The 25,365-nt window shown below is 41.4% G+C and overlaps 1 protein-coding gene across 2 annotated transcripts in view; it reads right to left on the bottom strand.

Moving 5' to 3' along the window:
- The window catches only part of LOC101471138 (zinc finger E-box-binding homeobox 1), a 77,636-nt gene extending 57,669 nt beyond the window's left edge, over positions 1 to 19,967 (bottom strand). Inside the window, exon 1 of one of the 2 annotated variants that reach the window (XM_004565561.5) lies at positions 19,793 to 19,967. In XM_004565561.5, coding sequence (XP_004565618.3) covers positions 19,793 to 19,850 — 58 coding nt within the window. In that variant the 5' untranslated portion in view covers positions 19,851 to 19,967. Of the gene's footprint in view, positions 1 to 18,247; positions 18,827 to 19,792 lie in introns of those variants that run through there. The other variant, XM_004565562.6, reaches the window with a different exon arrangement.
- Positions 19,968 to 25,365: the final 5,398 nt, after the last annotated feature.

The raw sequence follows: 25,365 nt of genomic DNA on the forward strand, positions 1-25,365 counted from the left end.
GGAAACAAGCTTTCTCCTGCAGCTTTCTCTTCATGCTCCGTCTCTCTCTTTACTATGTCTGCCAGTTTGCACAGCCATCAGGAATTGGACTGTGAGTGGAGATATGTTGTTGGGAGAAACCCAAACAGCTGGTTTAACCCCTCAAACACCCAACCTGCTTAAGTGTCCTTGATGGAAAATCTCTTCTTCTTCCAGCTGAGATGCAGTTATGCAGCTGCTGCTGACCTGTAACCTCCATGTGCCAGAAGAGCAATTCATTGTGCCTCAAACTGTCCGTGCAGTACTTCCTTATACCCTTTAACAGAAAGCCCAGCCCCCTTTCTTTTGCTTCCATCTTTCCTGTCACTCTACCCTGTGAGTGGGGGGTTGTTCAGTCTCTGGTAGGTGCAGCAAGGTTAATATCCTCTCAATCAAGCCGCCCATCATCTATGGCCTCATGTGAAGCTGTCTGGAAAAGCTACAAAGGGCTACTGGAAAGTAAAAACACAACGGATGGAAAAACACTTGACTTCTGCTGGTTTCTGCTTTACATGTTAATACTGTCTCCACTGACCTTTCCTTTAAGACTGCTGCGGGTTATCGCACTCAAAATGTCATTAAGGTTCACCTATTAAGTCTTCAATCGCCTATAGCGCTCTTCTCCCTGCCTGCCACAGCATTAGAAACATTTATAATGTAATAATTACCATTAAATATAATGGGAAAAACTGCGGTTGACAGCTTCTTGAACATGTGCCACCTGGAGGACTCTGTTACCTGCAAAATGACCTGTTTTTAAATCCATGCCTTCCGTTTTGTAAGACATGCTGTGGTTCATTTCCAATTTATAGAGGGACAACTTAGGCCCTTGGTATTGTATTACTGGTGCAAGACAAAGGATATCCTATAGCTATAGCCAAACCAGCTACTGCTGAAGCATGCAGCTAATCATACCATTGATCAATAAAACTCCAGCATCTGTTCTCATGGAGATGCTGCAATGCAAATATTTATATTGCCAAACCTATTCTTGACTAGGAATGGGTACCGGTATCCGGATCTGACATAAACGGTAGTAACCAGACCGAAAAGCAGCGCATATTTTGGTGCTTTATTTCTGCGCTTTTTTTTCTTGAGACGTCATACACTTTGGATTCTAGACAATCATTTTACGTTTCCAAGGATAGTAGGCAGGCCCAGGTACGTACGTTCTTTTAGAGCAGAGCTACAGATTAAAAATGCCCAAGGCGAAGCGGTCAAAGTCTGGCTGTACTTCACAGCAAAAGATGCAAACTCAGCAGCCTGCAACAAGTGCTTTAAGGTGATACTGTGCAAAGGAGGTAACACCTCGAATCTGATGAAACACCTAGCGATGCAAAGCATTTTTTTAAAAGCCGAGAAATGCACCGTTTTTGATAGCTTGCTGCAAGACCTCACACCGAGCACATCTACTGCGGGTGTGGTGCCTGTTATCGGACCCGGAGTTAGCAACATCCTCCAAGAACCCGAAGAGTAGAGTCCTGGCCCCTAGCCCTGCCAGTGTAGCAGAAATGATGACGGATGATGATGGCAGCAGCAGCCGTTCTTTTCAACGTGAGTAGCTTAATTTTGCTCGTGTGTAATTTACGTTGAGTAGGCTAACCACGCTATTAAATTAATGCATGTAAGGTGAACTAGCAAACACAGTCGTAGTTACATGCGGCTGTCTTCTTGTTTGATAGAGTGATACCATATATGCCCTATAGCTGCAAAAAAGGCTAACATTGTTATCTTTTTACAAAAAAAAAAACGAAAAAAAAAACCATGAGAGGTTTTAGGACAAAGTTTGTGTTTTCCATTGTTTAAGCACCAGTTCCAACCCAAGGAGGTATGTTGTATCAACAGAAAAGGCTAACTTGGTTATCATTTTGCAGAAAAAAAGAGAATGCTAAAAATAAAAACATGAGAGGTTTTTGGACAAAGTTTGTGTTCTCCATTCTTTAAGCACCGGTTCGAGCACCGTTTAAGCTCCGGCACCGTTTCAAAAGTACCGGTTTGGCACCGGTATCGGATAAAACCTAAACGATACCCATCCCTATTCTTGACTGGCTGACGAGCTTGTAGCACAGCTGATATCGCAACGCACAGGAACATTTTCTCCTCCACTGTGTGATTCACCACAGGTGCCTAAAAGAATCATGAGGTATTTCTATTCAGTATCTTATTTTACAGTTAAGTCATAAATCTTTTTTCTCTTCACCTTGCTTTTAGTCTGTACACTTGGAAAAGTCCTGCCTTCATAATTCATGTCCTTCCTTGCCTCACATTGGTCACTGAGTTTTACCAGGAAAAACACTTCCATCTTATCCATAATAATATCTGTGAGCCTGATTTATGCCCCAGCAGGTACCACTGCACTGCTGTGGTCATCTTGTACTCTCCACTAGCTCTCCCAACATTTTCCTTCTCACCTGCTCAGTATTCAAATCACACACTCTCCCTCACTGGCACAAAACTTCTTCGGAAATGGGTCGGAGAACTGTGCTGGTTACAAAGTGCTGCTTAGCATCAGCAAAATCTGAGCTCTATGATGTGCAAACATGACATCTGTGTGTTTAGCTGTGTCTCTGTGAGAGCTAGCCTTTAGGGTAGAGGGGTGTATTGCCGCAAGCAATTCCTGTATCCGTGCTGTGCTTCACTAGGCTAAACTACGCTAAACTAAGCGCCCAGATTAACACTGAGACAGTCATTGTGTGGGACTGGCCTCAGCTTCAGGGTAAGCATGCCGAAGCACAAACGGCTATTGCTGTCATGTCAGAAATATTCTTGGATCACACCGCTGCCCTCAGATATCTGGGCAAATGAAGGTCAACGTTAAGGTAACATCACTCAAAATGTTTCCTTTGGAATGAGCGTGCAACCAGTCTTCTCGATGAGAAATGAGTTTGTTTAGCTTCGTACCAATTCCTTAAGTGTAGAGTAACATAAGGAGGTTGTTAAAATGGCTAGGTTAACATCTGGCCAGGGGACAAGCGTTGAAAATGAGGCATTTGGCTAACACGGGCAGTTTTACGGTTCTGCTGATTAATGTGCACTGTTCCTGGTTCTTTGTTCAACTGTTACTGGATATTTGGAGGGTAATTCAAATCTTTTTTTTTTCCCCTGATATATTTACTGATAGTCTTAATCAGCATGCAGTTGGCTAATTCAGGGGTTTGTTGCAAATGAGCTGAGTTCAACTAGTTATCAGCCTACCGTGAAAAAGTTTACTCGACTTCAACAGTGATACTATTCTTCTACGTATGCTGCAGATGGTGCTGTAAACACCAGTCAGAGCTGCTCTGACAGACAAACAGATGACGGCACCAATTATTTTTATATGAGATATCTCAGGGATTAAATGTGTAGTTAAACATCTGTACATTGGCCAAAAAAAGCAGTTTTCATCTTTACTTAAATGTGATTATTAAACAAAGCTAGACCCTGTTTTGCAAACTGCAACCACTCTTACAGATTTGAATTTGAACATTTTAAATATAAAATATAATATAAATATCATCTAGCAATGCATTTTCACTTTAGCTACTGTACTAGTCCATCTGTGTTATTGCACAGTCCCACCTTCCTCGCAGATTAAGCCCTGGTGAATGGGTCGGTGTATCCAGTCGGCAGCCTAATCTCATAATCAAAGCGCAGATGGAGAATGGACGCAGCTCCAGCTCCATCATCCGTTCCCTACTAACCATATCTCCATCTTTCACATCCAGCAGGCTGCTTCACACCATCCCACCATCTTACATCATATTACTTAATCAGCCCAGAGTATTTTTGGCACAGCCAGCACAATACCGCCCATCTACTGTATGTCAGGAGTTGGCAGCAGCCATTGCAAGCTCTGCAGGCAGCAATCTGGCACGTAGCCTCGCCTGGCATGGGAGTTCTGTCCAAACTAAATGAAGACCAGCCGCTGCCGTCTGGATGCCGGACGGTTAGCTAGCTCTGTTTGAACGTCTGTCAGCGAGGGGCGTGTCAAGCTGGGAGATGAGACTGTGCCCAGGCACCAGAGAAGCTGGCACTGCTGAGGACAGCTTCATGTTTGAGTGTTAGTAAAATCAAGCAAGGCAACGACACCCATATGCTTTCCACTGTTAGATTTCAAGTTCAGCTGAACCTCTCGGATGGAGGGAGATGGAATGGGAAGTACTTTATTAAAGTGTTTCCAATTGTGTGCGTTTAGTGTAAATTCGAAAGGCTCAGTTCTCACAGCACTGTCTGAGAACATTTCAAGTGTCTTAGATGATCTATTATTGTACACACAAGCAGATCAATAAGTCGTATTTGGTGCTTTAAAACTTAGTTCCGCCTACGATTTGCAGCTCCTAATGTCTGAACACAGGAAGGACTGAGCAGTGATCCTCCCTGTATAGCCTGTGGAAAATACTGCTTTGTTCGGAGAGCATAATGAGATGCTACCCTACTTTTCTTTTACAGGTGTGTTTAGGGAAAACATCAAAAATAAACAACTCAAAGCTGTTCCGTGCGTGGCAGGCAGTAAAGACAAAGGCATAATCCTCAGCTTGCAGCCGTACAAAGCAAACTCCCCAGATGTATAGGTAGTCTGTGAGGATACACGCGTGAGGTTTGTGTGTGTGTGCGTGAGTGCCTGCCTGTTTACCCAGTCGCACAATGCAGGGAGGAGGGGAAGGAAAACACAGGGACAGGCAGGACCTTCCGAACGCAGTTTAACAAAATGTCAAGCGCATTCAGAACGCCATTCGACTGAAATGCCATCCAGGCGAGGTAGCAGAGCGACAAACAGTGCAGAGATGGAGCTGCGTAAAGCGAATGCCAGACAAATATTTATAATTATAACACCTTCTGACTGATAATGTACTTGAATTTCTATAACAGTTCATGGCTTCAGAGACTTAAAAATTCCAAACACCTAGGCCTGCACAGTGTTGATTTTCAGCACAGCTGAATGGGATTTACACACAGTGCTTCTGGAAGTGTGTGCAGTAAAGTTAAGTATGTGTTTTGGACAGGGTTGGAGTTAAAAATAAGAAAGTGTGGCAGGGGACACTGCAAATTCAAGAAGCATCCTGTTTTAAAAATAACAAAAAAAGTCAAGTCTAATGAATTCACGAGGCCATTTTAAAGAAACAGGTTTCTGCCTTAAATGAGGGGAAAAAACAGTCCGAAGACTCTACTTGAGAGAAAGCATGTTTACTCAGACCAGCTCGGTCTGTTAAGAGGTACTGGGCAGGAGTCTAGCTTTCTTCCCCTGAAGTGTGGTATAATATAATTGTGCTGAAGGGCTGCACGCCACAGGAGGAGAGTTTTATATCGAAGCCTGCCTGCTGTAACGGTGTCAGGTGGTATTTATGAGACTTGTAATGGCGCTGAAGCCTAGGCACACCTGCCATGCTGGGAAGGGTACACACACACGCACACACAAAAGCACACATACACGTTCACTGGCAGCAAATCCTTCAGTTTCCTTGTTTCCGCTTGTTTTTAGCTGTTGTTTGGATGCATATCGGTGCTCGGTTGCTTGACGAATCTGAGGGTTTCTCCTAAGGCTTTTCTGCCTCTTCAAATTAGAGAAGGCAGACTAACTAAAGGTTGGTGAGATTAACTCAAAGCACCTCTGAGCTCACATTAAGATGGCTGCTGCATGAGACTAGAGAGGAAAAACAAACCGTGTTGATGAAATCAAGTCAAGACGTGAAAGCTGCAGCCTCTGAGCTGCACCTGTGCCAAATCTCTCGTACCTCTAACCCAAAAAGGGAAACTGCAGCTCAGACAGACTTGTGCTTAAGTTTCGTACATGATGAAAGCAGGAAATTAAACTTTTTACCCATTGACTAGAGGGGCTGAGTTTCCAAAAGCCAGCAGCTAATCTGGTATCAGAAGTGTCGACTTATTTTGCTGTCAGTTTGATATTCCCGTAACAGTCTGTATGAGGAAACCCATCATTTAAAGCACAGTTTCTGTTCAAGCCCAGCAGCTCGCCAGGCTTTGGGAGAATTTTTAAAATGATTTTCTTAAACAAAACAACTCTCAAGTTAGCAAAAGTATATTATTTACCTATTGTCACTTTTGTTAGGGTTGGAATGAAAGAGGTTAACCACCATCAGATGTCCTCTGGCTGGTAGAGGCTGTGTTACTTGCTCTTCATGCTGGAAATGGGAAATAACCTCTCTTCTTTTAACAGCGGGAGAGTCTCCCTAAAGTCTGATGTGGAGCCATCCCAACATACTGGTTTTACTAGAGCAAGACGGGAACATACATTTGAATCCTGTAACAAGTGCATCAACCTTGACATGTCAGTTATTGAGACCTCTACATTTTTTATCTGCATGATTTTCTTTTTTCCTGAAAAACCTGATTCCTACAATCACACACATGCAGTGCACAGATAATCCACCAGGGATCAGTAATTCATGCAGAGGGTCTATTGAGTCATCCAAAATGGCTGCTGTCAGTCAGTGACCCACAAGTGACTTTTCAAGAATATCTTTGCCAGAGTAAGAAAGATTGTTACTGATACTTCAATAGGAATATTTAATGGATTAACGCAATGTAAAACTGCTTACTTTTAAAATCGCCAGATGCCAGATGTAGCAAAAGTTGATACAAGTTAAAACTCACATATGTAAATTGATATTATATTTCTTTTCTTTTTTTATTCAGAAGGTTCAATAAACACTGTAGTTTCAAAAAATGTGAATTTTCTGGTAATTAATTCATAGTTCAGGCTTTACAGGGGCAAGTATTCCTGTAATGGTGCACTGCTTTCCCACACAGCTGCTTGACAATATAAGTCCTCCCACCTCATTCACTGGACTAATGTCACAATGCTTGAATTAGTAAACACGGTGTACATATACATGGACCCAAACCAGCTAATCTGAAGCAATATGGCCTATTTTTAAGATTAATTTTAAAATCGTATACTTTTAATGCAAAAAAAAGAAATGTTTTACATAGTCTACAAACTTGATCCAAAAACTAAATATCGCCTCATTTTCCACCTAAAACTGTTGCTTTCGATAGACATTAATAGTGTTCGTATAAACTGCAACCTATTCTGAATGCTTTTGTGGTTTGACATCTGATATTTATACTTCACAGCGCACACTGAAAATTACACATGATCAACAGGTGTAAAGGTTACATCTTCCCAGCATTAAGAAGAGACACCTCTGCAAAAATAATCCTAGGCTCACTACAGTTTTATGCAATGAGCCCAATATATACTGCAGCAAAATTAGAGAGGAAACACTGGGAGGACACAGAGGTCCTGCTACAGTGACACATTTTTATAAGCAAACACCCCACAAAATCACACCTATGTGTATGTTTATGGCTAACAGCTTCCATCTTCAAAGCTATTTTCTAATGTTTGCACACAGAGTGCAGTGTACATATAGACTCTAAAGCCAATGAAGGTGGCCTTCTCAAACGTGTCTTCTTATGTGAACGCAAAGCAAGCCAAAATCCCACGGAGAGACAGCAACACAAACACGCAAACAAAAAGATGAGAAAGCCTGCGCTGTCGCTGCTCCACTCTCCACCTCTTGTCAACTCAACAGCTGACACCTCAGCAATCACGCTGCAACAGCAACACTGACACCAAAACTGCTTTGATCAACAGAAATATAAGTGCGTAAGCACAGCGGCGTTCTCAGCGGCACCGGAGAAGACTGTGTCCTATATATCCTGAATGCTCACCAAAAAAAACAAAGCGAACGGGAAATAACCATAAATCCAGCAAAGAATAAAAGCAGTAAAAACAGGAAGGAGACGATTTTTACTCCAATGACCTGTAGTTTTTTATGAATTAATATTCAACCATGAAACTAGACAACAGCTGCTGCTTTTGAATTGAATTTCTGAATCAATTTGATCAATAAAATGTCAAAAATGAATATCCTGTGAAACAAAGAAAAGCCTTACAGCTGAGCAGCTGAATATGCTCCATGTTAACCAACTGATGAACAAATTGTTTCAGCTCTACATCTACTAGGATATGAAATACAAAACATTTCAGCTGCGACTGCCTGGGACACAAATGAGGGACACAAAATCACACTTTAAGCACCGTTTGATTAAAAACTACTATCGCCAAATGTCCTCATCAAGTATGGATGCTGCACGAAGATATTCATGGCTTTTTTTTCTTGTCCATGTTTATTCTCTGTTCATTCCTGTAGCGCTCATTTCTGCTCCTGAAGGGTCCAATCACTGCAAAATTAGGATCCTTACCTTACAATATAATGCGCCTTGACACCAATGTTGTTGTGATTTAGCGCTATATAAATAAATTGAATTTAACTGATTGCATCTGAAGAGAGTTACTACTGCTTAAGCTGATCAAAAAAGCCCCTTAATGTTAAAAAGTGTCTTTGGTGACAACCTTCAATCCTAAACCCTAAATATATATATTTGAAAGTATTTTTACTCACTTCTACTCCACAAGGTCGAACCAGGAAATATTTTGCACATTTATCAACCATTCGATGAGTCATTTTTGCATTTTTAAAATTTTTTGTTTTTTCATCAGTCCGTTAAAACGATGACTACCACAATTGGTATGCTAGTGGAAAATCCCCTTGCTTTTATTTTGATCTTCGATATAACTTAGTCTCCTCCTCCAGATGAATTCCAGTTTTGGACTACACCTGGTGATGACAGTTCTTCTTTTGCTCTGACGAGCCAGGGAAGGGTCGCTCTTACCAGAAACGTCTGGAGGTGGCAAGCTGCTTCACGTGATACCACACCAAGCTCCCCAAGGCTTCAAAGTAGCACAAAAAAATAGCAGCTGCGGTCCGAGAGTGTGGAATTACAGTGTGCCTGTGTGACGAGAGGAAGTTCATTAAATTCCTCAATTATATTTGTCACAAAGCACTTGGAGATTAAGACACAAACACTGCTACTGCCAGGAATAGAATCCAAATCTGTGCAAAACTGTCACAGAGTCGCTATAGGCTGAGTCGCTATCACGGCGTGATTCAATAACAGCAGCAAAAACACATATTCAAATAAAATGCTTGCAGAGTATGACTTTCAGATAGTGCTGACACCCTGCCAAGAACCACTGTGGAGTGCTAATGTGGTTATTGTCACAGCTTCAGTACAAACGTGTTGCTTCTTGCCTACAGCCCATCAAAACCCGTGCGATCTTCTCACGCAGCAAGCCACCTCAATTACGGCAGCGTCACCTCCGGCTCCATCGGCCCTTCATCCTTCCAGTCTGGGAGTAATTCATGAGGGCTGTGTGGCCTCCATTAGCACTCCTCCGCAGGGACGGGACAGACTCTAAAGCACAGCATTCAGGGAGCACACAGGGGCCCCGCACTTTACCCTAACAGCTTCATCAACCCTCCATCCCTAGAGCCTCACACATACACACACACACACACAATCTCTGGAGGGCCCAATTAGCAGCCATCACCTGTAATTCAATAACAACACTCCCTTTCTTTCAGCCACTCCAGCTCTCTCTTTCTCTCGACTGTGAATTTGCTTGCATAATTTAAAAAGAACGGCGCTTAATGTTCTCCTGCATCAACAAACTAATCTAAATCTACAATGACAGTCTAATAGATTTGAATAGACTTTCAGATCATGTGTGCAAGCGAGGTGCGTTCCACCTTCTGGTGTTCGCTTTCACAAGCTTCATACATCATCCTGCTGGCTCCACGGACAGCAAATCAAGCCCATGGGATACAGAACAGATGAGAGACAGAGTTCACAATCCACGTCTCTAATCAAATCCTCTGTTCTCTCCTAACTTATTCAGCTTCTATGCCTCCTATGTGGCAAGTGAAGGAAGGGAGTGAACCCCACAATAAAGAGTAGCTTAACCACAAAAACTACAGGCAACAGAACCAATGAAAGATGTGTCCTGCAAGCAACTTCTTTTGTCCCAACAACAGATCAAAAGACACAAAAAGAGACATTTTCATTCTGGATTTGAGAAGTCTAAACTGTCAAATGCATTTTTGTTACAAAAAGAAAACAAACATGAGTCTTTTAGTTTCCAATTAACTTTCTGTTGATCGAGCAGACATGTGTTATATCAATAAACCTAAAAACACCCATTTCTACAAGAAGACTCAAAATTATGAGTCAACACAGCAAGTGTTCAAGCAGCAGTGTGAAAGGTGAGAATAAATCGCTCAGCTTTGCCTCCAATCTCTTCTCCAATCTTTCTTCCAGTCCCAGCAGCAGCACAGCAGGACTGCTGGGACACTCCTCTGAGTCTCAGGAGTGTCTTTAATGAGTCGGGCCATTCCTAACCCACCTGTCCACTGCTCTTGATTTATGTCTCCTGAGACCAGAAGCACTGCCAGGACGTCGCCCTCCTACTCCTACAGTTATTTTTTTTCATATTGTTTTCTTTTTTTGGTTTGGATGGAAGTGGCTTACTATGAAGAATGAAAACAGAAATGGAATTAATCACAGTGACGTCAGACAGAAAGTAAAAAAATACTCACATTTGCTCTCAAATAAGCAAAAAAACACAAAGGGAAGCACATTTCAGATGCAAGAACTAAAGAATATGGTGTCTGAAAGGTTACTGTCAGACAGCACTAAAAAATTTCAAGTAGTTTATTTCGCAGAATATATATTTTTTCCACTTCTGGAGCAGAGATACATAATGCAAATCTGGCATTACAAAACCTGATTCATTGGTGCATGTCTAATGTTTAGTCAGCTGACCAGCTCATTACTCAAACAGTCACTACAGCTCAGCTTGCTGCTATGACTCAGTGGTAGTAAGAGAAGAAAAACTCTTTAGTTCTGTATTGTGTCAAATGTGGAGATCAGAAGTGAACTAAGGTTTTATTCTTTTAATGATTCCACTGCTGTGCACATTACTGCACTTTAGTTTATTCATTTCCACTTTTACTCTGCTCTCAGCTTTGCGTGCATTTTTTGCACCAGCCTCCCCACACCTGTCGCTTTTTGGTTTACCTTTGAGAAGTGTCCCAATTTTAAACAGTAAATCAAAGCGAGTATAGCCTATCACAGGCAGGTGGCACTCCACTTCAGTGACCAGCACACGCAAAAATTACAAATCAGCTTAATCTCTACTGTACGGCGCCCTCGCCCTCGGATCGGCACTTTGCCTGGAGGCGGCGTTCACTGATTTCCTCTGTTCTCCTTTTCCGCCGGCAGAAGAAGAAAAGAGAATGGAGGATGGCAGGGTATGCAAATTGTACCACCGCCAAAGAAGAAGGAGAGGAGTTTCCCACCGGCTGAGTGCGAAACGAGTGCTCCCCCTCTCCCAGGACTTTGAATGGGACTCTTTCTTTTTGAACACACTTGCCTGCACGCACACACACACACACACACACACACACAAACATAACCCACAAAATCTCACAAAAGAGTTAATGCATTCAATATCTGAGTGCATTAAAGCGCTCTTATAAATGAACACGTATGCATTATTTTAAGGCGGTGGTCAGCAGCAGCAGATCGGCCTCCCTCCCACCCTTAGCTGCTAGGGGAACCTCTCGAATGCATGAATATTCAGGTGGCAGAAAGGGAACAAAAAAAGGCAACAGCAAAGCGTGTTAATTGTGAAAACGGGTTAGACCACCTGTAAGACGTTTGGCAGTTCCTCCGAGATTTTATGCACTGGTGGCGCTGGAGGTAATTTTCAGTTCTGGTTCCACATTTGGCTTTGTTTAGAGCGTAGGTGGCAGAGAGCAAACTTTGTATTCAAAACATCGATTTTTAACGGCGCTGTAAAGTCAGAAGGATTTGGCCTAACGATAATCTTATTTTAATATGACACGGCAGAAAATGAGCTTTCTGGTGCCTCTCAAAACATTTTGTTTTCTGGGAAGAATAATGACTACAGTCTTGCTTTTTTTCAGCAGCATGAAGCACAGGATGACTGAAAGAAATATAGAATCTGCTAAAGTAAATGCAGCTTTTACAGTAGCAACTAACAGAACAAAGGTATTATTTAGTGCTAATGCAGAAACGCAGTGGTGATGATGATGGACACCTACAAAACAACATGTTTTAATGGACAAAGACGTCATCACATTTTAAAGCGAGCTCTTTTAAAATGACATTAGTAAACAGGCACAGTTTAGTTTTCACAGCCTTTTATTTGACTACTTCCTTGTAATCTTCATGCAGAACAGAAAGAAATTAACACCGAAACTCTGAGCATCCTCATTCTGGTCACCGCTGCACAGTTTCTCTCAGCATACGGCATCTTGTACTGTACCTTCTGCTATAACACAGCTTGAGGGCTGCTCCACTGACCTCTGACCTCGCCGTGAAGGACACAGAATTTGCCTGCATCTTTTTTTTTAAAAAATCTTTATTTAGACAACTCTGCTCTTTGCAGCCTGAATGACACAATTAGTTGCTCTCAGTTTCATGTTAAATCAGAGGGCGCCGCACCATTTCCTTTTCACCTTGACTAAAAATAAGTCTCACGTTGAGTGTTCACGAGCTGCAGGGGCAAAGCGCTCACACCTGCATGACAACAGGCACGGCTGGGCTGGGTCATGTTTTTAGTCATCTGTCAAGCCAGCACAGCTAATAAGTTGATTGTGATTGTTGCTGCTATATTGGGTTTACCTCAGAGCCTTCACACATGTACAGTAAGGCAACATGAATGCGACGCATCAAAAGAAGCTGCTACAAAAGAAAATGTTTCTTATGTTGGTCACACACAAATGTAGAGGATGAGGTAATAACGTCCGCTGAAAGGTGGAGAAGCTGCTCTGCTTTTCGATAAGGTCGTGGTGCACTACTTCAACAGATTTCTGTGTTGACTTTACAAATCTAAGTGGAGCACATGAGTCACTGCTGGATATCTATCAAAAAGGACTCGTGTTTTATTAACCTGATCACGGATAGACAGCATTAAAAACTATCAGCTTTCCAATACTCCCTGTTTGGGCCATTCGTTCAAATATAGTATCTGATCAGCTTTTTAATGTGCATAAAACATGAATACAACCAAAGCAATAAATGTAACAGTGACTTGAAATGAAGAAAACTGACAGTATAGCTATCAAATACCTGACTGTGTTACCGTTTTTGTTGTTGTTTGATTGTTTTATATTTACCAATTCATAGAAAGAGCTACGTTCAGCAGCTCTCTTGTTCAGAAAGGTTCACCAAAGATGGTAACCCCACATGATTTGGCAGCTTTTAGTCCCGACGTCCTTCATGATGTGATTTGTGTTTCCTCCTGCTGACTGTGATAAACTCATCGACGTATTCACATTTAACTTTGATGTTTACATTTGTTACCAACAGATACACCATACAAACTTCAACCTAATGAACTGTCTGACTCTTTTATCTGATTTAAAGCTAGCACTACAGAAACACTGTACAATTCAGAAAGCTTAAAAGCTTAAACAGCCATTCAAATCTAATGCACACGCCTCGATTAGGCCACAATGAGTCGGCTGCCTTCACTTTCCGTGCCTGATCTGTCAAGGTGCCTTTATCAGCACACGTCATCTAATTGAAGCAACAGCATTCAGCGGGAACCGCTGATGTTCCCTCACAGGCACTTTGTTAATGCATGTAAATCCAAACAAGCAAGTCTGTGCTGTCATGCAAAGCCTGGAGGAAAGTAGCAGCTTCCCACCTTGATGCTAACATCCCCACAATACACAATGCACACACACACAGAGCTCAATTAGTCACAGCAGCAGCATCAGTTAGCCCTGATGCACCTCCCCCTCTGAACCATAAAAAGCGATAGGGAGGGGCTAAAGCTGAGCGGCTAAAGACATCCTGTAGTGCTTTGTCATTCCATAGCCCCATTTGTGCAAAGGAAACACACACACACACACAGCTTCAGGCTTTTTAGCACAAGGAGAAAGTAACTTCAATGATCACTGGCCATAGATCAATTAACAGCTAATGTTGACCACAACCACTTCTAATACCAGTCAGACCACTTCCCTCTGAAGCGCTCATCTCCCTCACAAACAGCAGAGGCGGCTGTGCGAGTAAGTGTTCACATAACACTCAAGTAATATTAAAAATAATAGCCTTACATGCAACAACTGCATTGGCTAGAGCATGTCCAGATAAAAATACAGGGTTGCATTACAGAAACAACTTGGATTTTGTGTAATTCCATTTGCTAAATGCAATTATAAGCCATTATAACGTCAATCATTTGATACCCAGCTAATCTAATGAGTGTAACAGCCAGTGTTAGCTTGCAAATAAATGTTCAGCATTACCTCTGAGGCCTCACATGACTCTGTGGGACTGTGTGAAAGACAGCTGCAACTGGAGCACCTGAGGGTGACCTCAAGAATATAGTTCAGACATAAAGATAAAAGAGACCTATTAAACAGGCTGCCACTTTTATATGCAACCCATCTTCCCGTAACGAAAGTATGTGTGCAGCTTTTCTGTGTTGCTTTGCACCAAAAATACAGTCCTGCACAGTGAAATATCAAGCAGTGATTTCAGATAATAAGCTCAATTAAATAGCAGCTATGGTCCTTTCACAATCAGGCGAAGCTTGGTGGTACAACATGCAAGACATTAACAGTGCAATACGGCAACTAGAGAGGAGTGCTCATAAATACGAGGGAGAAGGAAAATGCCATTCATCCACACATCAAACAACAGCAGCCTGATCAAAGAGGCCCAGCATTCACTGATTCACACCAAGAAATGTCTGTTTTGTTGACCTGATATTAAAGAGCAGTCACTGAGAAGAGTCACTGAAAGCTGTCTGTCACTGCAGCAGCATTGATTCTACTGGCAATGCTGCATGTCATTTCTCCAAATGCACATCTGCCAGTTAAATATTGATTATGAATAAGAATATTTGCATTAGCACAACATCAATTATAGAGGTACAGCTGAAATCAAAATGGCAACCTAAACAAAAACAACCCCATCAGCAATCACTCCGAGAACAACTCTCACTTCCAGAGTACAGACGGTGGTGACGGCAGAGTCCTGGCTCGCTTTTACGTACAGTATGAGTATCCAAGCCTGGGAGTAGGCCGCTGTGTTTATCCTGTCAAGGTATGTTAACACCAGGCTGCATTCCTGTAGTCCCTAAATTGCAGTGTTAGATTACAGCCCAGCTGAGAGTGCAGCACTTTAAAGGCGCTGGATGATGAAGCCGTGACCAAAGCAGCGGCAGCAACAGGCAGGGCACATGGAGGGCACACACCTGCCATTTACAGTTGTACTGCAGACAGTTAGCATGGCAAAAACAACTTCACACTTTAGCTTGAGCTCTTTTTCCTGCCAGACATCTGTATTATATACTTCAAAAATAGTATATTTGTTTTATGTGCACTAAATGTACAGATTAACTTCATCTTGGAAAAAAATGAGGGTTACTGGAGGTCTTTGCTTGGCTTTTGCATCGACATGTTCACAGGAAAATCATTTATGTTGAGAGCCAGAGGAAGGCAAGCTCTCTGCCAGCTATCATTAAAACCAGACAGGTTGGGTTTAGTTTGTTTAGATAGGCGAGAACAATGCTATTTGAAGTTGGGTGGCACAATATCACAGCACAGAGACAAGTGGAAATGAGACCCAGTGCTCTTTCAAGAAAACTGCCATGTGGCTTGTTATTAATGGATAAAGGCACAACTCCAGAAAATGACAAAAACCAGACGTGAAGATGTTAAACCTGACATTCTGTGCTGCTCATACATAAATAATATGAGTCAAAGACAAATCAAATTATGTAGTTTTTTTATCTTTTGGTTCCTAACTAGCTCCAGAGGAGGCACTGCAGCAAAGACCACAGTCAATGATTAGCTTAAATTACAAGGTCTGGAAGCAGATCGCTATCATCGCCAACTTGACTTCTATCAGTGACAGATTACCTGCTCCATCTGATAACGATCTGCTAATGTTTTTGTTAAGTGCTCTGGTTCAGTAAAACCTAATTGTCCAAAGTAAAGAAATGCAAAAAATCAAACTGGAGATTTTGAGCAAGAGGAAGACAAATGAAGTCATAAATGGGCCCTTAGAACATAAACAAAGCAGATATTAGGCTAATAATGTACAATACAGCTATCAGTGATTTCAGTCATTCTTCTAACGTGTAACTGTAAAATGTGCTATGATTCATTATAAAAACTTAATTAAAGGGAACAAGGCAGACTGGACCCAGGCAAATGTGAGTTGTTAGGAGCAGAGCTATAAACAATTACCTGATTGTTCTACTGACAGAAGATTAATTGAAGAACCATTCTCATATTCTTTTAGTTGATTAAGTAATATTATTAATAAAAAAGTAAACAGCCTCTATTTCCAGCATCTGAAATGACTGCTTTTGCTTTTTAAGCTTAATCTAGGTTCTCTCTCTACTGTTTGTGGAGCACAGCAATAGGGCTGCAGTAGTATAGAGACCGTGTGCTTTACCAAAAATTGACAGATTGTTATTATTTTTAAGCATTTGCTGATCTACAGCGTTTAAAAAAAAATTAACAAGCTAGTGATGGGATTGGAAAGCTGTAGCAAATTGTTTAATGTGTCAGAAACACACACAAACTTACAGCTTACAGCTTTTCTGGCAGTTTATTGCAAAACAGAGACATCAAACTTGTGGCAGTGGAGCTTTGGTACACCTGAGTCACACACAATGCTCTGTCCTACTCTGATTCTGCACTAGAATCAGACTAAGTGATAACAAAGCAGTTGCACAGATGCTAAAAATCTACTTGTCTTCCCAAACATAAAGTAGACCGGGACTTAATAAAGCAATCAGAACCCAATCGATCAAATAAATACAGCTGATGATGTAAGTGACATCTAATGGACATTCATAACAGACAGAATCTGACAGGTGTATCATCTCCTTGCTTCCTCAAAAACCTGTACATACATATTTGACCGATCAACAACCTGCTTCTGTTTTCATTCTTACCTGATGCAATAACTGTAGAAGGCCACATATATTTCTGATATGTACACAACATAAAAAAAAAACATAAACCACTGCAATTCTACAAAGTCAGCAACTTGAAAATGTTATCTGGGGATTAGTGAAATTATAACAAGCATCTTTGGTAAATATGTGATAATTTATAGGGAAAATATACAAGCATTTAATCACAAAATGAATCAGCATATACCTAATTAAGATGTCATCCTCCTTAATGAGTAAAATCTAAAAGGTGAAATCTAGCTAAAATTACCTAAGCAACCTGAGTATTCACCTGCAAGACTAAGGATGAGGAAGTAATCCAGCTTTATTTAATTATAAAGGGTCCATTTATATGAGTATCAGGTAAGGTGAGCATTTTAACGTGACAAAGAAAGAAGCTTTTCAGGGACTTTAGTTGATTAAATCAGCAGCTGGTTGCCACATCACGGTGACGACGACTGGTTGGAGGTCATGGTACATTAGCACAGGCTAATATTTGGTACATCAGCTCTTTTAAAAAGAAGAGGTAGCTGAGGACAAACATCGTGTGTGCCACCTGGATCAAAAGGTAACAGGAAACGAAAAAGAAAACACACACGTGTAAAGAGGAAGGGTGGAAACGAACCGAAAGGCAGAAGGCGGATGAGTTTCACCTGCAGCACATGAAAGCGCTGCGCACTGAATCACAACACCTTTTGCCATCTTGATTGTGCGCCCCATTACACGGACCGGGATGCGCTCCTTTCCCGTTACAGGCTCGTTTCACCTCAAATTTTAGAGGATGTACAGAAATGAGGAGCTAAGAAGCATTCCCATCAAGAAACCGTGGCTTAAACGCCGAGATCGCCACGAGAAAATCGGTGAAAATACACCTTTATAGGTGTTGCATCACCTTGCGTACCTGGCTGTCTCCGGTCCAGAAAAAAAGCAGCAACCCCGCCTTCACTGCAGTAATGGTACTGACCGCCATTCCCTTCCGCACACTGCTCGGGAAATTGTATAACGAACTATCAGCACAATGGATGGACACGGGAGGTTTGACGGTGAGCCACATAATCAACACTGTTATCGCACATGGTGAGGAATAGGGGAAGAATAGCCACCTTATGCCCCGCTCATTTTCCAGAGCAGACACACACACGGAGAGCTGTGGGGGTGCACTCGAACAAACGAGGCAACCGGTCCCACAAAAAATACATAAAAGGGGGATAAATCATGTTCAAGTGGGTCAGAAAAACGTGTCGATGCCATAAACACCGCCAGAATAAAGAGGGGTTGTTTAAAAAAAGGGGAGACGAGCAACCATTCGAAGCTGGCATGGTGCACACGGTGAGAAGTACCAGAAATAAATATTTAAATAATCACGTCTACCTGCACAAGTTGACATTTGGAGCGGTTTTTCTGGCTCCTCACGACACGCAGAGCTTTTAGGAAACGGCGAGCAGATCTTGTTCCGTGAACGGTCGAGAGCCGCAGGTGTTATTTGTGTTTATTTATAGGCCATTGGTCAGCCCCGTTATCCGAGTTCAGGTAAACATGATGATGATGATGGTGATGATGATGATGGCTCCCGTGTAGACGCGCAGAGTCACCGTCGTGTCGTCAGCAGGAGGGGGAAAAAGGTGCTTTCCAGCCCCTCGGCTCACAGACACACCATGCCTCATAACGGTACCCAAAAATATATATATTTATGGGTTTACTTTTTTTATTGGTGGATGCAACGAAAGAGGGGGAGAGTACAGGTAAGGAACTGGCCAATGAGGGAGTCCGGATGTAGGTGGGTGTAATAACGTTAAATTTAGACAGTCCTTTGGAGCCAAACTCTATTTACACTTTCTTTACTTCGTAAAAAGAATGAGATCGTTTTCATAATGAGATATGTGAGATAAATCCCAGCGATCCTGTATAAACACCACTAAGCAGCTAACCGGTAATTACGTATTATTTCCTTTTAATACATAAAAAGCAGCAAAAACAATATATATTTCCAGTATTGTGGCATGTAAACAAACCCGAATTTACCAGTAAAAGAAGCAAAAGTCGAAAACGTGTAATTGAAGCAATCTGCGAGGGAATCGAGAAAAAGCACGCCGAATAAGGAGAAAATGCTAAATGAATAAAGGTACGCTGGTTCAAACGGAGACTAAATGCATGCACGCGTGAAAATAAACTCGCGAAACCTACCTACTTCTGCAGAGTAAACAATACAATATACACGCTTACCTTAAGTAAGACAGCATGTGTACTTGGAGTTGGAGCAGGGAGGGGTAAAGTGGACTTGAAATAAACATCCCATGTCTTTGCCATCACCGGAGCAGCACAAAAATAAATAAATAAATAAGTCCACCACAACAGCGTGATCCACCATCCGGCCATCAAAACAACACCCATAAAGTAAAGTTATCTTCAACAGAGAGCGACCACCAGCTCCGTCAGGGGGGCCGAGCAAGCAGCAAGTTAGCATGAAACTAACTAACACCGCAACAACCTCGCCCTAAAAGCTCACACTCTCAACTACAAGCTGCGCTCAGCGGGCCACGTTGTTATGCGAAAGCCCCGCAACCTGCCGCCAAGTGCTGCCGTCGTTACAAAACTGACCAAAAAAGAAAGAAAAGTGGAAAAAACAAAGTGCAAAGTGGAAAATGCAAACAAGTCTAAAAGCGCTCCTCGGGTTATTCTAGCAGGCAGATAACGGTTCACTCAGTCGGGTTTGCCCCATGCACCGCTAGGCGGAGAGAGAGAAGCCAGCCAGGTATAACGGTACACCACCACACTGGGATATGAACGCACTAATACGGACCAAAACTCCCTGAAATGTGCTCCAACTAACTTCCAAAAGTCCCCAGAAGAGGTGGACAGCTCATCGACAGCCCGCCTGCCTCGACCAGCAGCGGTTACGGCAGAGTTTGGACTTACCGCTGCTCCTCCTCGGGTTCGCCTGTTTTCTGCGCTTACACCTGGGGCCATCCGCCATGATCCTCTCGCTGAGTCTGAAACGCAGCGGCTCGCAAGTCACCTCCCTCCCTCCTCCTCCTCCTGTCTCTCCCGCCTCCCCCCACCTCCTCTCTTCCTCACCCCTCCCATCCACTTTACGACATCACCTTCTTCCTCGCAGAAACACCTGGTTTGCGACAGACTGCCCGCTTTTACGGCATCACCTTCTCAAACACCTCAGCACATGGCCCCTCCTACTGGCCGCACATGGGCGAGCTGGGAGCTCAGCTGCTGCTGCTGCTAACACTGCTGCTGTGTCAGAGTGGGTCCTGCTCGCACGCTGGCTGTGCCACCCACCTGACTGCTGAGTGGGAGATTGAAAAGTGTAGCAGTAAGGTGTTTCTCTGCAGGTGGAAAAGTAGAAACGTGGCGACACAGAAGAGCTAAGGGGGGTGTCAATAAGTCACTGATAAGAAGTGCTGGAGGAACACTGGGAAACATACAAGTCAAAGCCATGAACTAATTGATTAATTAAGAAGTCAGCTGGGTTTCAGTTTTCACACTTTATCAGCAAAGTGGCAAATTTGTTGTTGATTAGTTACAATTGATAGTTACACTGGAGTAGGTGATAATGGAAATACTCAAAGTTCCTGAGTGTTTCAAATTCAGCTTTAGTAGTCAGTGTTATCAGAGACACACAGAAGCCATAATTTACTGTATATTACATTGTTGTGTCATTATAAATAGTCTACAGTGTTGTTGAGGTGAAGCTAATTTACCTTTTTAATTTTAACTGTAACAGTGTAGTTTGCGTGTGTGTTTTTAAAGCGTGTTCTTAAAGTCCTTAAATAGATGTGATGTGGTTGAAGTGTGATGTATAAAGTAGCCGAGTGGTAAATATTGTACTTTTTAGCTCATTGCATGTGCTTGATTCCTGTACTTACACTGCAGATTTAGATAATAAAGCAAACTATAGTCTAATCAATAAATGAAGCATGTTGTAAGTGCATGTGTTATATGTTAGAATATAGTAGACTGAGACTTTTTCAGTAATGTCATTTGCATGTGCATATTTATATATAAACAGTAATGTGCTGTGGGATGATGGGAAATAAGTGCAATAAAACATTGAAATATCTGCAAACATACATTGGAATACAGTATATAAGATGAAAACTGAGTTTTTACAATTCTAACAAGCACCTTTATTCTTCAGTGGTGCCTGAACTTTCACAGCTAAGCTTTCTTGTAATTTCCTAAAGTGGTCTTTAAAATCAGTTCTTCAGGGTTCTTGAAGGACATCCAGAGTTCTTCTCTGTCGGCTGGCTTTTGTTTCATTCTGTGCTTCTGTAATATTGAGATTCAGGATAGTGTTCCACTGTGTATTTTTCTATCCAGGTATACTTTTAGTGCATTGACAGTGTGTTTGGGATTATTTTCATGCTGAAATTGCTGTTTTATGGTATTGCAGAGCATTTCTCATGATGCTTCAGAGAAAAGTAGATGGATCAAATGAAGGACCAGATTTAACTCTGAGGTTCCATGTGAGGTCTTTGCTGTATTTTTCATCTTTTTTCAGATTTTCAAATGAAGACAACTTTCAGATACTGTTCATCTGCTATGGGTAGTTGTTTAGACTTTCAATTTTTCTTATGTCTTCCAGTTGTGCAATTTCTAATGATTTTTTTAAGGACAAACTTCTTACCATGTCGGGATATGCCAATTTTTCCATTGATAGCTCTCTGGAAATCACCTTGTTGCTGTAGGTATACTATTTTATGTCTGCCAAACTGTGTTATCGTTGACATTTCTTTACATTCAACTACATGAAACGGGGACAAGTCTGATAATAAAAAAATTGCTAAAGATAGAATTTAAAATTGGCTATTTGCTATATTTTCTGTTATTTGTAGACACTACACTGATTCATCCCACAGGTTAAGTGCTTTACATACAAAAACAGAGATTCCTCTGAAAACAGTCAGGTGCAAGGACTGAACTAAAAATGGCAGCCAATGAGGAAAGAAAAACTATTCTAGTGAGCTTTTGTTCAAGACCACCTAAAAATAGAAGGATAGAAAAGACTGGCTGCATGGTAACAAAATATAAAAAATGAGGGAATATATTTTTATTTTGATATTTTGATTATTTGACTTTGGGATGAACACATAACTATTAGGCAAAGGTTTATTTATTTATTGTATTTATTTAGTACTACTACTAAGGAAAGCATAGGCCAGCAAAGTTAATCTGATCTCAGTGCCAGCCCATATCATGAATTAATCATCTCATACCCTTCTACACAAAGTCACAAAGGACCTGCCAATTAACCTGCTTCACCAGGCTTGCAGTTGCTATGCACCTGCAAGCCCCTTTGCAACCCACCAAGCTTCACTCCAAATGTTTAATGTAGATTTAAAATGTCCCTAACAAATAAAAATAATAATATTTTTTTTGAATATTATTCTTGAAAGACAGATGATTATCACCTAAAGGCAGCAAGTTAATACCTCATAGGAAGAAGCACTCTTGCACTTTGATTTAATCTCTTCTGATTTTCTTGCTCCTGTCAGCCTATGACAAGTGCATGAAGAGAGGCGAAGGGAGGACACTCATGGGGTTTTACTCTGTTGCATCACCTCTTGTGACCACTTCTTGTAACTCAAATACACTTCCATATTTATTTACACTAAAAGAAGACTCTCCTCTCACTGTCTTGTGTGTCTGTGGAAATGACAGACCCGACACCAACAGTATTTACAGTTGTACACGCTTTTTTTGCTCTGTTTTTCACTGTGCAACTTTCCAGCTGCCCTGTTTGTAGCACACACACTCTTGTCCACCTCAGGTCCCGGCACATCTTTTATAGAAGAGCCTTGATCAGTTGATGGAGCTCAGGTGTGTGTCAGCCTCCTCTGACACCGCACCCTGAACCCACTGCTCCAGCCCTCCCCTGCAGCTGAGCCACAAACCACACCCTGGCACAGTGTCATAGTAATCTTCTTTCAAGACATGTAGAGTAAAATACTATGTAAACATAACCCAAATTAATGTGCTTGTTATTTATTTATTTAATTAATTATAACATCTTATAGTTAAAAACAACTAGTTATTAAAATCAAAACCTGTGAGCTAAGAAAAAGAAATATTATGGCTGAATGCAAGTAGAGCAAGGTTTTCCTCTGCAGAGACAGAAGTTCATAGACAGTTTGCAGCAGGTCAGAGGAATGACCTTTAAGGTCCACTCGAGCTATTCTTGTACCTGGTGACGATCAGGTTTCCAGTTCATACATACCAGGTGCTGCTGAACACCGAGACTTTCTCAACTAGTCAGGTTCCTCTGGATGTACCGACAGCGTGTGAAGAACGGTGGATCAAGTTAGACTGAAGGAGAATAACAGGGAAACAGCGATTACAAACAATATTTAAACACGAGAACAATCAAAACAGAACAATACAGAGTTGATATGCAGTTGCAACAGACCACAGTTACTTGATAGTCTGAAGTCTTAACCTTCAGTGCTCACAGCAACATCTTCTATGTGCTATAATAAAGTAGAATCTTTGCTTGTTTGTTTGTTTTAATGAAGGTTTCTTGTAAATTAGTTGCCTGAAGATAAGGAAAGGATTTCCATTTCCATAAACTTATTTTATTTTAATTTGGCCTGATATGTTTGTAAATGTCGAGATTTTGCCCTGAATGCAAAATACAATTCAGTACTTGACAACCCTGCAGCAGATAAAGAGGCAGGGCTATTATAGTGGTCGAGAATGACTGCGGAGTATGAAAGTCATACTTTTTCATCTGTTAAATAACTCAATTTGCTGCTATGTCTGTATTTATTTGATGAACCACTACTTAAAGCATCACTTGAGTAAAATATGAAAAGCTGTATTGTAAAGACTGTAGAAAAGTGTTCAGGTGTGCCCTGGGGTCCTTGTGTAAAAATAAACCTCCTCAGATTACATAAGCAAAATTCAGTGCAATAATGAAGACTTGTGTATTAGTGGAACGTATTTAGTGTTGGAAATCTCACGTGACTACAAATCCCCTTTTAAAGTGCCCCTTTCTGTCATGCACTGCATATTTTTACTAGATGGGTGCGTAATACATTTTACTTTTTTTTATTGTTTGTCAGAACGTGTAGGATTGAGTTTGCGATTACAAATTTGTGATCAGTCTTTGTATCATTTCCTTTTTTTCATTTTACAGACTAAATGTGTCTCAATAGCTTTAGTTTCCTGCTGAAGTGCCTTAATCTCCTCAAACTGGAAATTAAGCAACTACCAGTGAAATTGGGAGGCAATATGAGCCTTTGGACAGTGGACAGTGTGACTAGTCATATTGGGAAAACCACACTAGCAGCATTAACAATGGATGGGGTCAATCTGAGTGTTCCAGTAAAGCATGTTAGTATAACCATGAGCTAAAAACTCAGAAGCACCTAAAGGAAAATGTAGTTTTTACATGTTTTACTGTTGTGTATCAAAATGTCTGCATTACATCAGTTTTGCTGTCATAACCCTGAACAATACATCATAATAGACTCTGTATAAAAGATGGAAGTAGCCACCATCACATCAGTTTTCTCGAGTGAAGCCTCAATTTAATGGCACTTGTCATATTGGGTTTTTGTAAAGCCAGAAGTCACTACACTTAGAGTAGATGGTAAAATGCTAAGGTATGAGATAATGGAAGCTGCATAAAGTATACAAGTGCCATAAATGGACACACACGCCTGCTAATTTTTGAAGTAACAGACCAATTGCATGCTATGTTATATCTTTCCACAAAACTGATGGTAGACATAATATTTGTCTTAGACTTCCATGCTCCAAAATGCACCAAGAGAACAGGGTAAAAAGATCCATTCCAGTGTATTTAATTAGCAGAGGTGAAGCTCGGCAGACAACAATCAGCTGCAGACACCAATATCAGCATGCGCTGTATGTCAAAGAAAGTGACCATGTCTCTGATTTAAGCCTTAATATTATCCAAATGGATTTGTAATAATTAAAAAACAGTATACTTGTGCCTTTCAAACATTTTAGATTCATGGCCAAAGATAAATACAGTGGGGCAAAAAAGTATTTAGTCAGCCACCGATTGTGCAAGTTCCCCCACTTAAAATGATGACAGAGGTCAGTAATTTGCACCAGAGGTACACTTCAACTGTGAGAGACAGAATGTGAAAAAAAAATCCATGAATTCACATGGTAGGATTTGTAAAGAATTTATTTGTAAATCAGGGTGGAAAATAAGTATTTGGTCACCTCAAACAAGGAAAATCTCTGGCTATCACAGACCTGTAACGTCTTCTGTAAGAAGCTTTTCTGTCCCCCACTCGTTACCTGTATGAATGGCACCTGTTTGAACTCATCATCTGTATAAAAGACACCTGTCCACAGCCTCAAACAGTCAGACTCCAAACTCCGCCATGGCCAAGACCAAAGAGCTTTCGAAGGACACCAGGAAAAGTATTGTAGACCTGCACCAGACTGGGAAGAGTGAATCTACAATAGGCAAGCAGCTTGGTGTGAAAAAATCAACTGTG

Source organism: Maylandia zebra, linkage group LG18 (genome assembly GCF_041146795.1).
Source record: "Maylandia zebra isolate NMK-2024a linkage group LG18, Mzebra_GT3a, whole genome shotgun sequence".
NCBI lineage: Eukaryota > Metazoa > Chordata > Actinopteri > Cichliformes > Cichlidae > Maylandia > Maylandia zebra.